Raw genomic sequence first — 17,996 nt, 5'->3', positions numbered from 1 at the left:
AAGGATTTAGGCCTATCTTAGAAATTAGTACAAAAGTCTTATAATTTCTAATAAAAAGTGTAATTTATTTAGAGAGCATTTTTTTTTTTTTTACAATATATGGATATTAGTCATATGAATAATTATATAGGCCTAAAACATTATTATATTATTATTTCATTGTAATAATTGTTTGGCATCCTAAAACACCTAAAACGATGTAGACACTATATCACAACTAAAAAGATGATACTACAGACTAAAAAGAACTAAACCCTCTTTCATGTCGAGGTACAATGCTGTTTCTTTGGTCAATTTGCACACTGTACATGGATTGAAGCTCTTAATTTTGAGCTTCCAAAGTGCCCCAGATTGATGCATTTAACCTTAAAATGTACTAAATTTTCTTACGGGAGACCATGCCCCCGGACCCCCCTAGAGGAGGTATACCTAACAAACTTTTACAAATTAAAGTGCCAAATCATGTACATTTTATGAACTTTACTCAAGAATACTATAAAAAAGTTTCTTTCATGTCAGTAAAGCTGTTAACAGAAAATTAAAATGTCATTGGAAAAATATTGATTTGGGCTATGCCCCGAATGTTAACAATGTCTGGCTCCGCCCCTGGTGATCATTATGTTATATATTAATAAATTAAAATATAAAACATATCAGCATAAAAAGCAGAAGATGCATACAGTCTTTTCCTCACTTAATGCAAACACACTCTCCAGAATAAACTGTTTTTCTTCATCAGAGAGCTGTTCAGATCACTCACACACTCTTAATATGAAGATAATGTTGATCATCAGATGTTTGAGTGTGACTCTATGTCCAGTATCAGGAATAATACACTGTATGTATCAATACACAACTCTGAGATCACAACTTGAATAAACTGATCATGTTCAAATGAACTCTTTCCCAGACTAACTCCACTAAATGTCTTTAGAGAAAGTACAGATTTCTTTACCTGTGAGAAGTGAGCAGAGAATGATCAGTCCCAGCAGACACAGATCACACTTATCAGACATTTTCTGTTTCTGTCAGTCTTCCTCTTCATTATACGCTCACAACTCTTTCTCTAAACATCATCAGCTCCTCCTGTGTTTGTTAACTTCCTTTGATCTGAGCGAATGAGTGTTTCAATCCGGCTACAGTTGATATATAGTGACGCTGTGCCAGTGCATGATGGAGAAGTGTTGTTTCACAGCTCTCTTATTAATATCCACTCTAATTCTTTTGTGTTGATTTACAGTACACTTTTACTGTAATAGGAACTGTCCCTCAAGAGCATCTCATGGTGACGTGTTCAATAATAAGAGCTCAGGCAGTTTTAACCTACAATCATTCTGTAAACACCTCAACAGGTTAAATCTTCCCTCTAGAGAGCGAGTGCTGACTGTTACCAGTGTTGTGTTGAATGATTCACTGTCTTACCACCATAACCACTAACCTAAGAGGAACAGATTTGACACGACACTGATTGAGAAACATGTTCTTCAGCGTGAGAACTGCTACTGTAAACCACACTGTCACCCACATTTGGTCTGAACTGAACTTATAGACTCATGAATTCCAAAACAGTTTTTAAATTATTAAAAATGAGTTTCCACAAAAAGATCAAATCCACACCGATCTGAGAAAGCAGTGGCAGGTAAATATATCACAAATAAAATATATGAGCAGTGTGCTGTGATCTCTGACTCCATTGTGGGATAAACTAGAGTCAGTGCAGTGGTTCTCAACCAGGAGACTCAAGATGACTGAAAAATCAAGATGTAAACTGACATCATATTTCTTATTTTAATTCGTTCTCTAAATAACTTATTTATTTAAGCTTGGAGCACCTGGATATATGAAATAATATAAACAGTGTGAAATATAAAGCCGGAAAAGTTTTAAAAGTAAAACTTTTAAAAAGTAATGGAAATTTCTATAGTTAATATAATTTTACTTATCATGCTGAAAAAAGCATCTGTGAGTAACTGCCTCATATTTTTGACACATTATGACAAATTTTAGTGCATTCAGGAATAAATCTGTATTAACCAAACAGTTTTTTTTTTCTCAATATTATTTTTATTAGTTTTATAATAAACTAATAAAAAAAAAAGGCCAGACGAAATTACAAATGACATAAATGTCTAGATAAAGTACAAAGAATAAATATAACTCATACAATTGGAGGGATAGAAATCAGAACAAAAACACAGTATAACAGTTGTATTACTATCTTTAAGTTCTGCTATCATGTAAATGTTGGAGGAAGGGACCCCAGACCATGGAAAAATTAAGAGACTTTGCTTCATTATGCCGTATTTTTTCAAGGTTGCAGACAGACACCATCTCAGCCAGCCATATTTGAAAACATGGAGAAGCAGTGGCTTTCCAACCCCTTAATATAATTCTCTTGGCCACAACCATGCCCAACATTAATGCCAGCTGCAAATAATAAGGTAAAGAGGACACTGTGTCAGAACAGCCAAAGATGGCCAATTCCATTTCAGGAGGAAGAGTCTGATCATATGCCACTGAATACCAAGAGAGAATATCTTGCCAGTAATTCTGGAGTTTCAGGCAAAACCAAAAAGAATGAGATAAGGTTCCCTCTGCACCCTGACATCGATCACACAAAGGAGACACAGCTGGGTAGATCTTATGGAGTTTGGTTTTGGAATAGTGCAGTCTGTGTACAATTTTAAACTGAATTAACTGAAGTCTAGTGTTGATTGAACAGCTATGTATTCTCTTAAAGATTTCAGACCAGAGATTGACAGATAAGTTGACACCAGTCTCCATTTCCCAGGCTACCCTAAGATAATCAGAAGATGTATTCAACTGTGAAGAGAACAGGGAAACAAATAGTGAAACCATATGCCTAGAGTCTGGTGCTCTTCGCACTAGGTTAGAGAAACAGTGCTCTTTCAAGATTTTGTGAGATAAATAGGCAAATTCTGAAACAAATATAAAAATCTTGGGAGGGCCACCAATTTTATAGCATTGATACGGCCAATCAATAATAATGGCAAGATACTCCATTTTTCAATGGTGTATTTCTCTTTATTGCAGCCATAAAATTAAGCTTAAATATGTCTTTTGAATCTGTTGGAATAACCAATCCTAAATAAGTAAAATGATCACAAAGGGAGGGACTCTAAAACATTATGAGGAAAATTACTGCCAAGAGGAACAAAAATGATTTTCTTCCAGTTAATTGAATACCCAAAAAAAAAAGCAACAAAATGATTATGAAATCCATTAAGAGGGGTAAAGAATCAACAGCATCATTTAAAAATAAAAGTAAATCATCTGCATATAAAGAGAGTCTGGTCTCTACAGACCCGATTGTAATGCCACTAATAGAAGAATGGTGCCGAATGTTTATAGCCAGTGGCTCTAGAGCCAGATTGAGTAATAAGGGCCTAAGGCAACACCCCTGCCTTGTCCCACAATAAAGAGGAACATTGTCCGATTTGTCCAGATTGGTAAGTATTGCGGATTTTGTATAAAGCATCTCAATGTATGGACAATATTTTTTTACCAAACCCAAATTTAACACTGAATACAGATATCACCACTCGATCTGATCAAAGGCCTTCTCAGCATTAAGTGAAATAATGGCTGCCTTAGACCTCTGAGAGCCTACACGACACATAACATTTAACAGACGTCAAACATTTGAAAAAGAAAATCTACCCAAAACAAAACAAGTCTGATCAGGATGAGTTAATGAGGCAATGTGTTCGCTCAGATGGCTGGCCAACACTTTTGCAACAATCTTCTGGTCACAGTTAAGCAAACTTAATGGAAGGATCAGTGTCATCACTGTCTTTTTTCAATAATAAACAAATGTTTGCCTTGTAGAGAGAATTAGGCAACAGTTTGAGAAAAAGAATGATTTATCATTCAAAGTAATAATGGGGAAATTATATCTGCATGAGCTTTATAGATTTCAATACAGAACCCATCAGACGCTGAGGCCTTACCGTTTGGAAAGGACTTGATGGCCTTCAAAATTTCATACAAAGTGAACTCTTTATCCAGCTCCTCTCTGGCAGCCTCACTAAGCTTCGGAACGTCCATAGTATCAAGAAATATATATATATATATATATATATATATATATATATATTTTTTTTTTTTTAATTAAAAGGATTTCTATATTTTATCCACTCATTAGTCTACAATATAATAGCCATATAAACATAGCGTAATTATAATAATAAAATATAGTGGGATATTCAGTGACATTGGCTGTGCAATATCGACTTTTGTGATTGGCCAATACCGGCAGACTGGAGCCAATGGAAATGCAAAGAGGCATTGACAGAGAGTCAAAAAATGATGATGAGAAGAATTATTATTAATATTTCAATAATGTTCATTAAATCTATTCTGTTGTTACTGTGGTTATGAACTTATGAACTGTGTATGGACTGACAAAGGTGGTACATGAGGAAGCAATTTGACAACAATGCAGTAAATATATTTTAGGTGCATCAAAAAGCGTGCTCGTTAAGATACCAGCAGACAAGCTAATCCAGCACAAATTAGTGCATAAAAGGTCACCAAAATGAAGTATTTGAACCTCGTAATTAAATCCCCCCCCCCCCCCCCCTTCAATAGGCTGGCTACGGACCTGTTACAGGGGTGACATTTATCATCCTGGCCATAAGAGGGCGATAGAAAGATGAAAAGATGGTTTGTTAATGGAGTGTGTTTGGTGGGGTGAAAGAAGGCTTCACCTTTTGTTTGGGGATTTAAGTGAATTATATTTCAAATGCTCAACTGAAATCCCAATGCACATTTGATGTATTCTTGACAAATGTTTATTTTATATTGTTTAGAAGCTCACAGAAGACTCTGTTATGGGGCTCTGAAAGAGAAAAAGGACTGTTTGTGCAAATATTTACTGCAATATTACCTGGTTTGGATTACGCCAGTGGGATTTAGTGTCTATAGTGACTTTATAGTTTCATCGACTGCTGAGACATTTTCTGTTTGCACATCTACAGCATTCAGATAAGACCTTTTGCATTATGAACTATATTTCCATTACTGCTGTTGCATTCTAAAACTCTCTGATATTCCTTTCATACTTTATTCATTTGTGTTTGGTCTATTTGTGCTGTAGTGTCTGTATGATGATAATTTATTCCAGAGTCAAGACTTTCTCACGATACTGAGATGGTTGATCGCTGTTCTACACTTCCGTAACTAAAATAGTGAATTAATTATAGCAGTTGTAGTGTTTCAGAGCTGTGAGCTCACTGTTTGTTTATATATATATATATATATATATATATATATATATATATATATATATATATATATATATATATATATATATATATATATAGTGGTGGGCCGTGCTGCGTTAATATGAGACTCTTATCGGGCGATAAAAAAAAATATCACGTTAATCTATTCTCAAAGTTGGGTTGGGAGATGGGTCTATACTACGCAAGCTATGATGACTTTCACCTTGATATTTTAGCGCGGATGTATAACTTACCTAGCTGAATTGACCATGGTGCTGTCACGCCACACAGAGGGAAAAATACATTGCGGAGAAAAGAGGACACTGACAACACGTCGACAGACAAGACAGAGCAGGTTATTTATGATATTAAACAAAGTCCCAGCTTTCAAACTGTGTAGTTTTTTAAGAAATTCAAACAATAAAAAACGTTTTGTTGCTCTTTATGTGTCAGGACCATGGTAGCGCCTCAGCTCAAGAGGCTCGTAAACCGATCATCTCTTACTACGAGTCCATTTATAGCATCAAATAAACATGAATGAACATGAGAATCAATGTTGTTTCAAACGCGGAAAGATGTCAATATACACAATTTTTTCAAGTTTAACTCCACCGAGGTTAATCTTCTAACTCCTGACTGCTTTGTCGGACAAAATGGCGGATTCGGCGTTCTGATTGGTTAGATCACTTGTCAATCAAACTCCCGGCGAAGGGTCAATTGCACTGTAGGGGGCGAGAATGAGTCTTCGATCCTGTGTGTATGCCTACTGTGAAATTACCACATCAAACGTGACGTGCTAACATGGATGGAGCTATGAAGCCGCCGGGTTTGCTTCAGGGAAAATTTATTTTTAAGAAGCTTCCCAATGGAAACATCGACAAGACTACGGTAAAGCTGTTACTCTACTGACTGTAAACAGTTCATCACGACCTCTTATGTAGGCCTACAGTTCAAAATTCATGTTTAACTGAATAAACAGTTAGTAAACACAAGTACATCTTATTGAACATAAATTTATTTTCATCACCAATTATCATAGTAGAACAGCTTTCTCAAACAGTTTGTGATGCATTTTGGAAACAGGAGATGAGCCCCTGGTCTAATGTGCCACCTGGCTTGAGAAACCCATTCTCAAAGACTTACTTTTAGTCATTATTTGGGTAGCACACATATTCTGAATGCCTTCGGCAGAATTCAAATGAGCCATTTTAATCTAGATTAATTCCAAGATTACAGTGAGATTAATCTAGATTTAAAAAATTAATCTATGCCCACCACTAATATATATATATATATATATATATATATATATATATATATATATATATATATATATATATATATATATATAATATATACACACACACAAATATTTGGTTGTACCAAAGGAAAAAAAAAAATAATAATAATAATAATAATAAACTGAAATGTTATGTAACAACTAAAACTTGTTTAAACACATTGTTCATGACTCATAAATATGCATTACATCTGTCTTGAGAAGATTTTTTGTTTCTGCTCAATGACCCATATAACAAAATCTGCTAGAAAAACTTTAAATAAATATGTATTTTTGTTAGTGTTACGACCCGTCCTAATCTAGGGGTTGGACGGATCGGTAACAAAGAAATTAAAATAATAAAAGATCTAAATCAACGAAAATTCCTCCTCTCCTGTCCCAGCTCACAAGAATCACCACGTTTTGAAACGAAAACTTTTCTTTATTCTCTTCTCACAAGTCAAAAATGAACAGAAGCATTTTCTCGAAGGGGACAAAGGCCAAAACAACAAACAAAAGGGAATCTACCTAAGGGTTTGGAGAAGCTGACTTACCTTACGAATGAAATATAAACAAAAGTACAACAAACTTCCCTAACTCCCCAACTAAACCATAAACAGGAGAAAACAAATTGCACAAAGTAAAAGTGGCGCTCCCCCCACCTACAGCTTCGCATACAATATAAAGGGGTAACAGAAACAAGCGTTATTTAACAAGAGTATATGATGAGATAGAGCAGTTCTTACTGGGCGTTGTTTAAAGTCTCCGTCACACAACTGGGAGAAAACAATTCGGTAACACTTTAGAATACTGATCCTTCATTAATGAATAACTACACAGGAACAAATGAGTAATGCATTATTAACACTCTAATAACTACTATTAACTAACAAGTAACTCTGATGAATGAATTAGTAAGTAATAGTGCTCAGTTAAAGGTGGTAGTTCACTATTAACTAATCAGTAACTACTGTTTTTTCATTCCTCCCAGAGAACTACTAAGAACTACTGTATACAGGTTCGTAATTAATGTGAATAATGAATAATGTATAATTAATTCTAGAGTAAAGGCCTTGGTAACCCACTAGTAATGAGTGAAGTATTACCAAATACTTAAGAAGGAATTACTAATTATTTGGATCAGTATTCTAAAGTGAAAAACATGATAACTCTCTAGTAACTACTGAAGTCATTGTAAACTTTTGATGTTTTTTGTAAAGTATTGGATAGTAATAACTCAAGAGTTACTATATAACTCTAAAGTAACTACTTCTTTTTTGGATCAGTATTCTAAAGTGAAGATCATAGTAACCCACTAGTAATTACTTAAGTGTTACTACATCCTTCTAAAGGAACTACTAATTATTTGGATCAGTATTCTAAAGTGAAAAACATGATAACTCTCTAGTAACTACTGAAGTCATTGTAAACTTTTGATGTTTTTGTAAAGTATTGGATAGTAATAACTCAAGAGTTACTATATAACTCTAAAGTAACTACTTCTTTTTGGATCAGTATTCTAAAGTGAAGATCATGGTAACCCACTAGTAATTACTTAAGTGTTACCAAATATATCATAAGGAATTACTGTACAAAAACATCAAAAGTTTACAATGACTTCAGTAGTTACTAGAGAGTTATCATGTTTTTCACTTTAGAATACTGATCCAAATAATTAGTAATTCTTTATTAAGTATTTATACTTCAGTCATTACTAGTGGTTTACCAAGGCCTTTACTCTAGAATTAATTATACATTATGCATCATTCATGTTAATTATGAACCTGTATATAGTAGTTCTTAGTAGTTCTCTTAGAGGTATGAAAAAACAGTAGTTACTGATTAGTTAATAGTGAACTACCACCTACAACTGAGCACTATTACTTACTAATTCATTCATCAGAGTTACTTGTTAGTTAATAGTAGTTACTAGAGTGTTAATAATGCATTATTCATTTGTTCCTGTGTAGTTATTCATTAATGAAGGATCAGTATTCTAAAGTGTTACCAACAATTCTCACACATAGACAACAATCGCATTGGTCACACCATAACAATTATTAACAGTCTGGGGCAGGAGACAGAGGACAGGACACGTGTGGAGCTCACGACGCGCTCGACACAGCTCAAAAACACAGTCCTCGTTTCCTGCATTTAAGCGCTACTGCTCTTCCACGTAACTTGCCGCAGCTGGTCTCTCAATCAAGCGGTGCTGCCAGAGAGAGAGAGGGAGAGGGAGAGAGAGAGAGAGCGTGCACTACACATAATACATTACAATAAATGTATACAAAACACAACAGAGTAATACGTCTATGACGTAACAATACACATAAAACAAATACGTTCATGACGTAACATTAGTGTATTTGTACATCTACAGCTGAAAGTGTTCTAAAATCATTAGAGAATACACTTGCAGTTTTGATGTTAGTATTTATTTTTAATAAATGCATTACTAGAAAAAAAATACAGTGCATTATTTTGCAGTAAAGTTGAACTGTTTGGCTAAGATAAGAGTGTGTTTAGATCACTGTGTTAACTGTTGTGAGAGCAGTTACATTACTTTGAAGAAATGTGACAAATCGATTGAGAAAACTGTAATAATGGCATAAGTTCAGCCATTTTCATTGCCAAAGGATGAGGCTGTGAAGAATCAGAGGTTAAAGATGGGACAGTACCTGCTTTATTTGGACCAACTTACTCCTCAGAATCACAACCTGTGAGTGTGATTAATTATTGATGTTATTTTATACAGTGTTCAAAATACATAGTTTTGTGTTTTAACTGTATTGTGTATGTCTCCGGCTAACTCACATTATTACTGTCTTTCTGAAATACTTCTGATATTCAGCTGTGGGCCACTATTACCTAAAATTGTGTTCATTAATGCAGATTGTCGTTCTTACTACGTTGAGTAATAATAAAGGATAGAGCGAGATTTGTTTTACAAACTTTAATGTTTCATCAGTCATTGACGTCAGAGCTCGGCTAATGCATGTGCTGTTATTGATACTGTTAATAATACAGTTCCCACATGTGCACTGCAATACATTAGAAATATACATATCAGTTTGTTGATGGACATATATGTAACAAATATCTCAGGAAAGGAGACATTAGACACAATTGCAGAGGTTTTATTAAGAAAATGAGAAGCAACCATTCAAAATATTAAAATAAAATGCTAAAAACAGCAATGCAGCAAAACAGCAGTCTGTCCATTACTGTATTTATTATAATTAAAGCAGTTTATATATGAAACAAAACTAGAAAATTACATTGAACACTGTAGGCAAATATCCATAAATATCCATATAAATGAGAAAAAAAAAATAATGTAAACCTGATGGTATCACTATTTCCTGAGAAGAATAACTTTGAAAAATCCTCTGTGAGTTTTTACTATTTTAAATATTATTGCAGATTCGCTCAAAACTGAGCAGTATTTTATTGTAATCTTGTAGGCATCTCTATTTCCTCGAGGTGCTGCGAGTTCTTCCTCCCTGCAATATAAATGCATTCATTGATCTCTCATATGTGTTTTTATCATGACTGCAGATTGTTCCAGATCAGATGAGTGTGAATCATCAGATTGTGTGAAGCTCAAACTCACCAGCTCTTCTTGCACAGATGATCTGAAGAAGAATCACAGTAGGAGCAGCAAACACTGCGATCTCAACAATCATCACAATCACTGCAGGAAACACGTGTGGACAGATGAGAGAGAGGAAGAAGAGACTGAATCTCTGAAACTGAACATGACTGAAGTCAAGGGTATCAAACAATGAACGATTATTGACAAGCATTTACAGACTGACTGATAGTTTCAGTGTTATAAAGCTGTCGTCATAAATGAACTGCAAACAAAGACGTGTCGTACCTCTGAATAATAATCCAGCAGTCCTGCTGACTTCAGTTGATGCTGTGACAGCTGGATCTGTGGATCACATCTGTTAGTTCAGTTCAAACATATAATATAACATATAAACATAATCATCATCATCACATAATACTTGAGCTTCACAGGAATGATGAATATGTGACCCTGTGTGAACTTTCACTGTTCCACAAGTCTATCCAAGACATTTCTTTTACAATCTGCTGTAGTCCAGAGCAGCTCTATATCAGTGTGACTCAGTTATGGTGCTGAAAGCTGCTCACACTAACATGGGATGACATGGTAACTCATACACAGAATTAGTCCTCTGCATTTAACCCATCCAAGTTAGTGTGTACACATTAGGAGTAGTGAGTAGTGAACACACACACACACACACACACACACACACACACACACCCGGAGCATTGGGCAGCCGCTGGTATCAGGAATCAATCCCACAACCTTCAGATTATCAGTCTGACTCTCTAACCATTGGGCCACTGTATCATAGGATGTCATGAATTACACCAGTTGTCTTTAACATTATGGTCATGACTCATGTATATCAAAATGTCATAGACTCACTGACAAACCTATTTAAAGAGCTACTTTTTTTAAATGATTTTTGTGATGATAAACCAGTCTGTGAGAGCCAGTGCAAACCACTGAAGAGAGAGACTGATGATGTGTGACAGTGATCATGTGATCATGAACCTTGTGTAGGAGCTGCTGCTGTAATTTGGCTCGATTTAGTCTCGATTTTTGAGCTGCTGACTGAAATCAGTGTTGTTGAATGGACTGGAACTGCAGAAGATGAATGTTTAGACACATCTTTAGGACATTAACATCATATTTTTTTACTTGATCATGACATGCAGTTTGTGCTCCATCATCACTGTTCACAGTGGCAGTAATTGAGAAGACCACAAAACCAGTTATAAGTCACATGGGTATATTTGTAGCAATAGCCATCTATACATTTTATGAGTCAAAATTATCGATTTTTCTTTTATTTTAAAAATCATTAGGATATTAAGTAAAGATCATGTTCCATGAAGATATTTTGTAAATTTCCTACTGTAAATATGTAAAATATTTATTTTTGTAAGTAATATGCATTTCTAAGGACTTCATTTGGACATCTTTAAAAGAGATTTTCTTAATATTTTGATTTTTTGCACCCTTATTTTCAAATAGTTGTATCACTGCCAAATCATACATCAATGGAAAGCTTATTTATTCATCTTTCAGTAAAAATGGTTTTGTGGTCCAGGGTCACATATTATTTATGCCTTCTTTATATGAGAGTGAAACACACTGAGCTGCTGTCCATAAACCTACAGTTTGTCCTGAATTAATGTCATTATTAAGCCTTGAAATTCCTAAAACTGACCTCCTCCACGGCTCATACAAGACTCAAATAGATTTGTGAAATATTTCTTGTATGATCCATATAGGAGGTCAAATTTATGAATTTTAATGCATTTTATGGCTCTAATGGCAATTTCACAATGCCAAAATGTAAACATACAGGATATGAATCATGTCTGCGGTGAATGAAAACAGACAAGACAAAAAATGGGATATGGTCAAAAGATCTGTCCATTAAGCCATGCAATATAAACACAGAGTCTTCTGAAACTGAGTTAAGAAAGTTAGTTTCTCACCTGAATACTTGACAGTGTATCTGACTGAGGTCTTGACTTGATTTCTGTGAGTAAGCCGACATCTCCACTCTCTGTTGTCATCTTCCTTCAGGAGTGTTGTAGTCAGATTGATGATACAGAGTCCTGAAGCTGATATCTGATATCTGGAGTCTGTCGTCAGATCAACACCAGCCCGATTCACCCACAACAGATGAATTCCCTCAGAATGGACTAAATCATCACAGAGGAATCCATCATATAAATACAACTGACAGGAGAGAGACACAGAGCGACCTGGACTGATCTCAGTCTGTGAGGATGATGATGATGATGATGATGATGAAACTGAACACAAGACACAAATCACATTACAGACTTTAGTCTTTTAAAGACATTAAAGAGAGGATTGGGACCTTTATAAATTAACCACATAATAATAAAATTACCATGAAGAACATGCAGATAAACACGTGTATCATTTCCTTGTTTTTGTCCATTCACATATTGTTGGCAGATGTAAAATCCATGATCTTCTTTTGTGACGTTCTTGATGTTCAGAGAGCAGTCAGACCCCAGACTCAGTCTCTCATGTCTATCTGTGTCTTTCTTCTTTTTCCCTCCAATAATCAGTTCAACTGCTGCTGAATGTATGAAACTGTTATAGTTCCATGTAGTTGATGTGCAGTCAGAAAGAGCATTATTACAGGGCAGACGGACATCTTCACCAGAACTGATGAACACATGAGTCTCATCCGCTCCACTGATACCTGAAACACAAGTACATTTGAGTGATCATTATGTTATATATTAATAAATAAAAATATAAATCATATCAGCATAAAAAGAAGATTCATACAGTCTTTTCCTCACTGAATGCAAACACACTCTCCAGAATAAACTGTTTTTCTTCATCAGAGAGCTGTTCAGATCACTCACACACTCTTAATATGAAGATAATGTTGATCATCAGATGTTTGAGTGTGACTCTATGTCCAGTATCAGGAATAATACACTGTATGTATCAATACACAACTCTGAGATCACAACTTGAATAAACTGATCATGTTCAAATGAACTCTTTCCCAGACTAACTCCACTAAATGTCTTTAGAGAAAGTACAGATTTCTTTACCTGTGAGAAGTGAGCAGAGAATGATCAGTCCCAGCAGACACAGATCACACTTATCAGACATTTTCTGTTTCTGTCAGTCTTCCTCTTCATTATACGCTCACAACTCTTTCTCTAAACATCATCAGCTCCTCCTGTGTTTGTTAACTTCCTCTGATCTGAGCGAATGAGTGTTTCAATCCGGCTACAGTTGATATATAGTGACGCTGTGCCAGTGCATGATGGAGAAGTGTTGCTTCACAGATCTCTTATTAATATTCACTCTAATTCTTTTGTGTTGATTTACAGTACACTTTTACTGTAATAGGAACTGTCCCTCAAGAGCATCTTATGGTGACGTGTTCAATAATAAGAGCTCAGGCAGTTTTAACCTTTTTGTTTCAGTGTGCACTCTATTGATTTTGTCCTTGTATTCTTTCTGCACCAGGTGTGCTTCCATTCTCTGCGCTGTTACCTGCGTCTCCCGCAAGTTCTTCTCCACCTCAACATTCACACACACACACACACACACACACAGTCCACTGTCAGGTAAAACACCTCAACAGGTTAAATCTTCCCTCTAGAGAGCGAGTGCTGACTGTTACCAGTGTTGTGTTGAATGATTCACTGTCTAACCACCATAACCACTAACCTAAGAGGAACAGATTTGACATGACACTGGTTGAGAAACATGTTCTTCAGAATGAGAAGTGCTACTGTAAACCACACTGTCACCCACATTTGGTCTGAATGCAACTTATAGACTCACGAATTCCAAAACAGTTTTTAAATTATGAAAAGGTCAAGTACACCTGAGAGGTGGAAGAGGATGAGCAAGAGCAGTAAGGAGTGGTGGAAGAGGTGAAGGAAGAGGAAGAGGAGGATGACGATGACGATGAGGGGCAAGGAGACAAGGAGTCTCAGATGAAATTCGTGCCACTAGCTGACCATGTCCTTGTCCATGGTACAGTGGTGATCAGAATTATTGGCACCCTTGGTAAATATGATCAAAGATGACTATAAAAATAAATCTGCATTGTTTATCCTTTTGATCATTAATTAGTAAAATTAGCTAAAATCTATCCTTTTATTGAAGGAAAAGAATTGAAAGTGGGGGGGGGGGGGGTCACATTATGAAATAAATGTTTTTCTTCAAAACACATTGCACGTTGGCCACAATTATTGGCAACCCTAGAATATTTATGAGTAAAATATCTCTGAAGTATATTCCCATTCATATTTACATTTTTTTAGCACACCAGGGTGATCATGAACATGAAATTGTCCAGCCATGACTTCCTGTTCCACAGGAGTATAAACATGAGGAAACACAAAGGCCAAATTCCCGTAATCATTCATCACAATGAGAAAAAACAAAGAATATAGTTCTGATTTGCAGCAAAAGATTGTTGAGCTTCACAAAATAGAAAGTGGCTGTAAGAAAATAGCTAAAACATTGAAAATCCCCATTTCCACTATCAGGGCAATAATTAAGAAGTTCCAATCAACTAAAGATGTTACAAATCTGCCTGGAAGAGGACGAGCGTCTAAATCGTCCTAATGTGAAGTGAGGAGGAAAGTTTGAGTGGACAAAGACTCTCCAAGGATCACAGCTGGAGAATTGCAGAGATTAGTTGAGTCTTGAGTCTCAGAAAGCATAAAAAAAATTATCAAACAGTACCTACATCCCCACAAGTTGTTCGGGAGAGTTTCAAGAAAAATCCTCTGCTCTCATCCAGAAACAATCTCCAGCATATTCAGTTGTCAGTCAAGACTGGAACTTCAAATGGGACCAGCTTATATGGTCAGATGAAACTAAAAAAAGAGCTTTTTGGCAGCAAACCCACCAGATGGGTTTGTTGCACACATGGATAAAAAGTACCCCATGTCCACGGTTAAATATACTGCTGGATCTTTAATGTTGTGGGCCTATTTTTCTGCTGGAGGTCCTGGACATCTTGTTCAGATACATGGTATCATGGATTCTATCAAATACCAACAGATAAAAAATCTAAACCTGACCGCTTTTGCTAGAAATCCAATAATGGGCCGTGATTGGATCTTCCACCAGGACAATGATCCAAAACAAACATCAAAACCAACACAAAAATGTGTCACTGAGCCCAAAATGAAGCTTCTGCCATGGCCATCCCAATCCCCTGACCTGAACCCTAAAGAAAATGAGTGGAGTGAACTGAAGAGAAGAAGCACCAACATGGAGCTGGAATCTGAAGGATCTGGAGAGATTCATGAAGGAATGATCTCTGATCTCTTGTCAGGTGTTCTCCAAACTCATCAGGCATTATAGAAGAAGAGTGAGAGCTGTTTTCTTGGCAAAAGGAGGTTGCAAAAACTATTGAATAAAAGGGTGCCAATAATTGTGGCCAACGTGTTTTGTAGATAAACATTTATTTCATAATGTGATTTTCCCCCACTTTCAATTCTTTTTCTTCAATGAAAGTTTAGACTTTTGCTAATTTTAAGAATTAAAGATCAAAAGGATAAACAATGCAGATTTATTTTTACAGTCATCTTTGATCATATTTACCAAGGGTGCCAATAATTCTGATCACCACTGTATTACTATGAGGGAGGCTGGAAAATGAGTTCAGCCGAACTTAAAGAGGACCTATTATGCCCTATTTAACAAGATTTAAAATTAGTCTCTGATGTCCCCTGAGTGTGTATGTGAAATAATACCCAAAATAATTAGCTCAAAATACCCCACAGATAATTTTTTATAGCATGTTAAAATTGCTACTTTTAGTGGTTGAGCAAAAACGAGCCGTTTCAGTGCGGTCCCTTTAAATAAGAGGGCAGAGCTTCACGAGCTGATTCTCCGGTGACAGGATTCAGTCAAGACGCACTAATGTCAGAAACTGTGAATATATGCTGCATGGAGATAGAACAGGTATAGTTTAGTTTAATTACGGTTATAACTTATATTGCCTTCTTGTTTTTAATCTACTATATTAGTACAGGCCTGTTGTACTGTCCAAATGATGGCCAAAACTATACAGATGATTTTTATGATTTTTATTCTACTTCACACAAAAGATGAAGCGTCTGTTTTCACTCTAGACAATCACTGTAAATAATTAATAAAACACTGAAAATGTGCATTAAAATATTATCCATAAACTCTCTCTCTCTCTTTCCCTTGTGTTATCACCAACAAATATTGCGAATTACACAGAAACACTCATTACGACTAACAGTAAACAAATATATAAAGACCTTATTCCTTTCGGGTGGTGCTTAATAAACTTTTTCAGATGAACTGTAATAATAACTGTAAGTGCTCTCACCTTCATTACTGCCGTATTTAGTGTCACTCTGGAGACTGTAAGCTGGATCACAAACAGTTTTTACTTGTATATCCTCCGTGAGTAACACATTTTTAGCACAGTCTCTGTTTTGTATTGTCTCTTTGTATTGATATTCGTTCACAAAGCAGTCCGGTGTAAAATGATTCGAGCGGACATACACGAATTTCGGCAGAAGTGATAGAGCATTTTCCTGGAAAACCAAGTTAATCCACCTCCTTTTCAGCAGCTCAGATTTAGGGAGTAAATGGAGAGAGCTCTGTGGATTAATCCATCCAGCTACAGAACACCTAAAACGCTTGGGAGACACTCTCAGCAGTGCAGCAATGGCAGACTCGCTGTAAACAACACTGTGGGCGGGGCCTGTGGGGTTTGTGACATCACACTGCCAGGGATCTGGAAACGGCTTGTTCTGAGACACTGCTTATGATTTATGGGGATTAAAAAAAAGGAGTGGGTGTACTCTACTGTAACTTCTGAGTGCTTTACTCTGTACCAACACATGCATCAAATTGCCTTACATAAAGATAGAGTTTCTGTCTGCTTAAATTTTGTAAAAAGGTTACAGTAATCAGTACTTGTGTTTTTGTAGGACACAGATACGATGGAATGGAAGAAGCCTGACTAGACATTCCAGGGGTGGATCATGAAAGAGGATTTTCCCCCGCTGCCAGTACAGCCTGTGATGTTGACGAGATTCTCTGGCCTGTTCCAGACCAAAGATGTGATGCTGGGGCAGAATATTTTTGTTGTTGTTTGGTGAATTGTACTGTACAGTACATTAAGGAATAAAAAATGTGCAAATGTATAAACATGTTCATCATGTGAAAAGTTCCTTGTGTGGGAGAACCACAAGCAACACAACTTATTACTGGTTTTTGTTTTTTGTAGTATTGTTTTAAATTTATCTCACCAGTGTGTAAGACTATGTTGTAGTGTGTGTGTTTTTGAGGGCTTGTGTGTGATGTCTGAGGGCAAAGTTTGGTTTTTCAAGTCAAGTCAAGTCAAGTCAAATTTATTTATATAGCGCTTTTACAATTGGTAATTGTTTCAAAGCAGCTTTACATATTAGAAGCACAGAAAAAAAAGGGAAGTGGTTAAAAATAAGCTGTACAAACAAGCGTGGTAATATGTAACATATACAAGATGGTGCTACATTAAGCCAATGTCGGCTGACTCCCAGGGGTGGAAAAAACCCCCTAGGAGAAAACCCAGCGTGGGAAAAAAGTCCTAGGAGGGAAAAAACCCCTTGGAAGATATATATAATATATGTAAATGGATATGGAGATCAAAATCTGAATTATACATTTTTATTATAGAGATTAAAAATAGATTATATATATATATTTGTAAGCGGATACAGGGATTTAAAAATCTATGCAGCCAGAACTGGATCTGTAGGCCCATTGTCTCCTGGGCTGCGTTGTAGTCAGGTCCAGACACAGGTTCTCCATCTGATCTGGATACGGCCTGGATCCAGCACCCGGCAAACCTCAGGATAAGCAGAGAGAC

The 17,996-nt window shown here is 36.0% G+C and overlaps 1 protein-coding gene and 1 long non-coding RNA gene across 5 annotated transcripts in view; both read right to left on the bottom strand.

Moving 5' to 3' along the window:
* The window catches only part of LOC125266262, a 256,307-nt gene that overhangs the window by 207,318 nt on the left and 30,993 nt on the right, over nucleotides 1–17,996 (bottom strand). Inside the window, exons 1-3 of one of the 4 annotated variants that reach the window (XM_048186766.1) lie at nucleotides 13,183–13,540; nucleotides 12,498–12,818; nucleotides 12,073–12,396 (exon numbers count right to left, since the gene is read on the bottom strand). The exons of 1 other annotated variant lie outside the window; for it this stretch is intronic. In XM_048186766.1, the coding sequence (XP_048042723.1) occupies nucleotides 12,073–12,396; nucleotides 12,498–12,818; nucleotides 13,183–13,243 (706 nt within the window). In that variant the 5' untranslated portion in view covers nucleotides 13,244–13,540. Of the gene's footprint in view, nucleotides 1–955; nucleotides 1,100–12,072; nucleotides 12,397–12,497; nucleotides 12,819–13,182; nucleotides 13,541–17,996 lie in introns of those variants that run through there. 2 more of the 4 variants (XM_048186767.1, XM_048186768.1) reach the window with 2 other exon arrangements.
* LOC125266271 lies at nucleotides 10,138–11,358 on the bottom strand. Its single transcript, XR_007184464.1, has 3 exons — nucleotides 11,120–11,358; nucleotides 10,406–10,462; nucleotides 10,138–10,219 (listed from the first exon to the last, which is right to left on the bottom strand). It is a non-coding gene; the product is annotated as an uncharacterized LOC125266271 (long non-coding RNA).

Source organism: Megalobrama amblycephala, linkage group LG4 (assembly GCF_018812025.1).
Source record: "Megalobrama amblycephala isolate DHTTF-2021 linkage group LG4, ASM1881202v1, whole genome shotgun sequence".
In the NCBI taxonomy this organism is placed as follows: Eukaryota; Metazoa; Chordata; class Actinopteri; order Cypriniformes; family Xenocyprididae; genus Megalobrama; species Megalobrama amblycephala.
The sequence above is the reverse complement of the archived record's forward strand: the minus strand, read 5'-3'. Positions and strand labels throughout refer to the sequence as shown.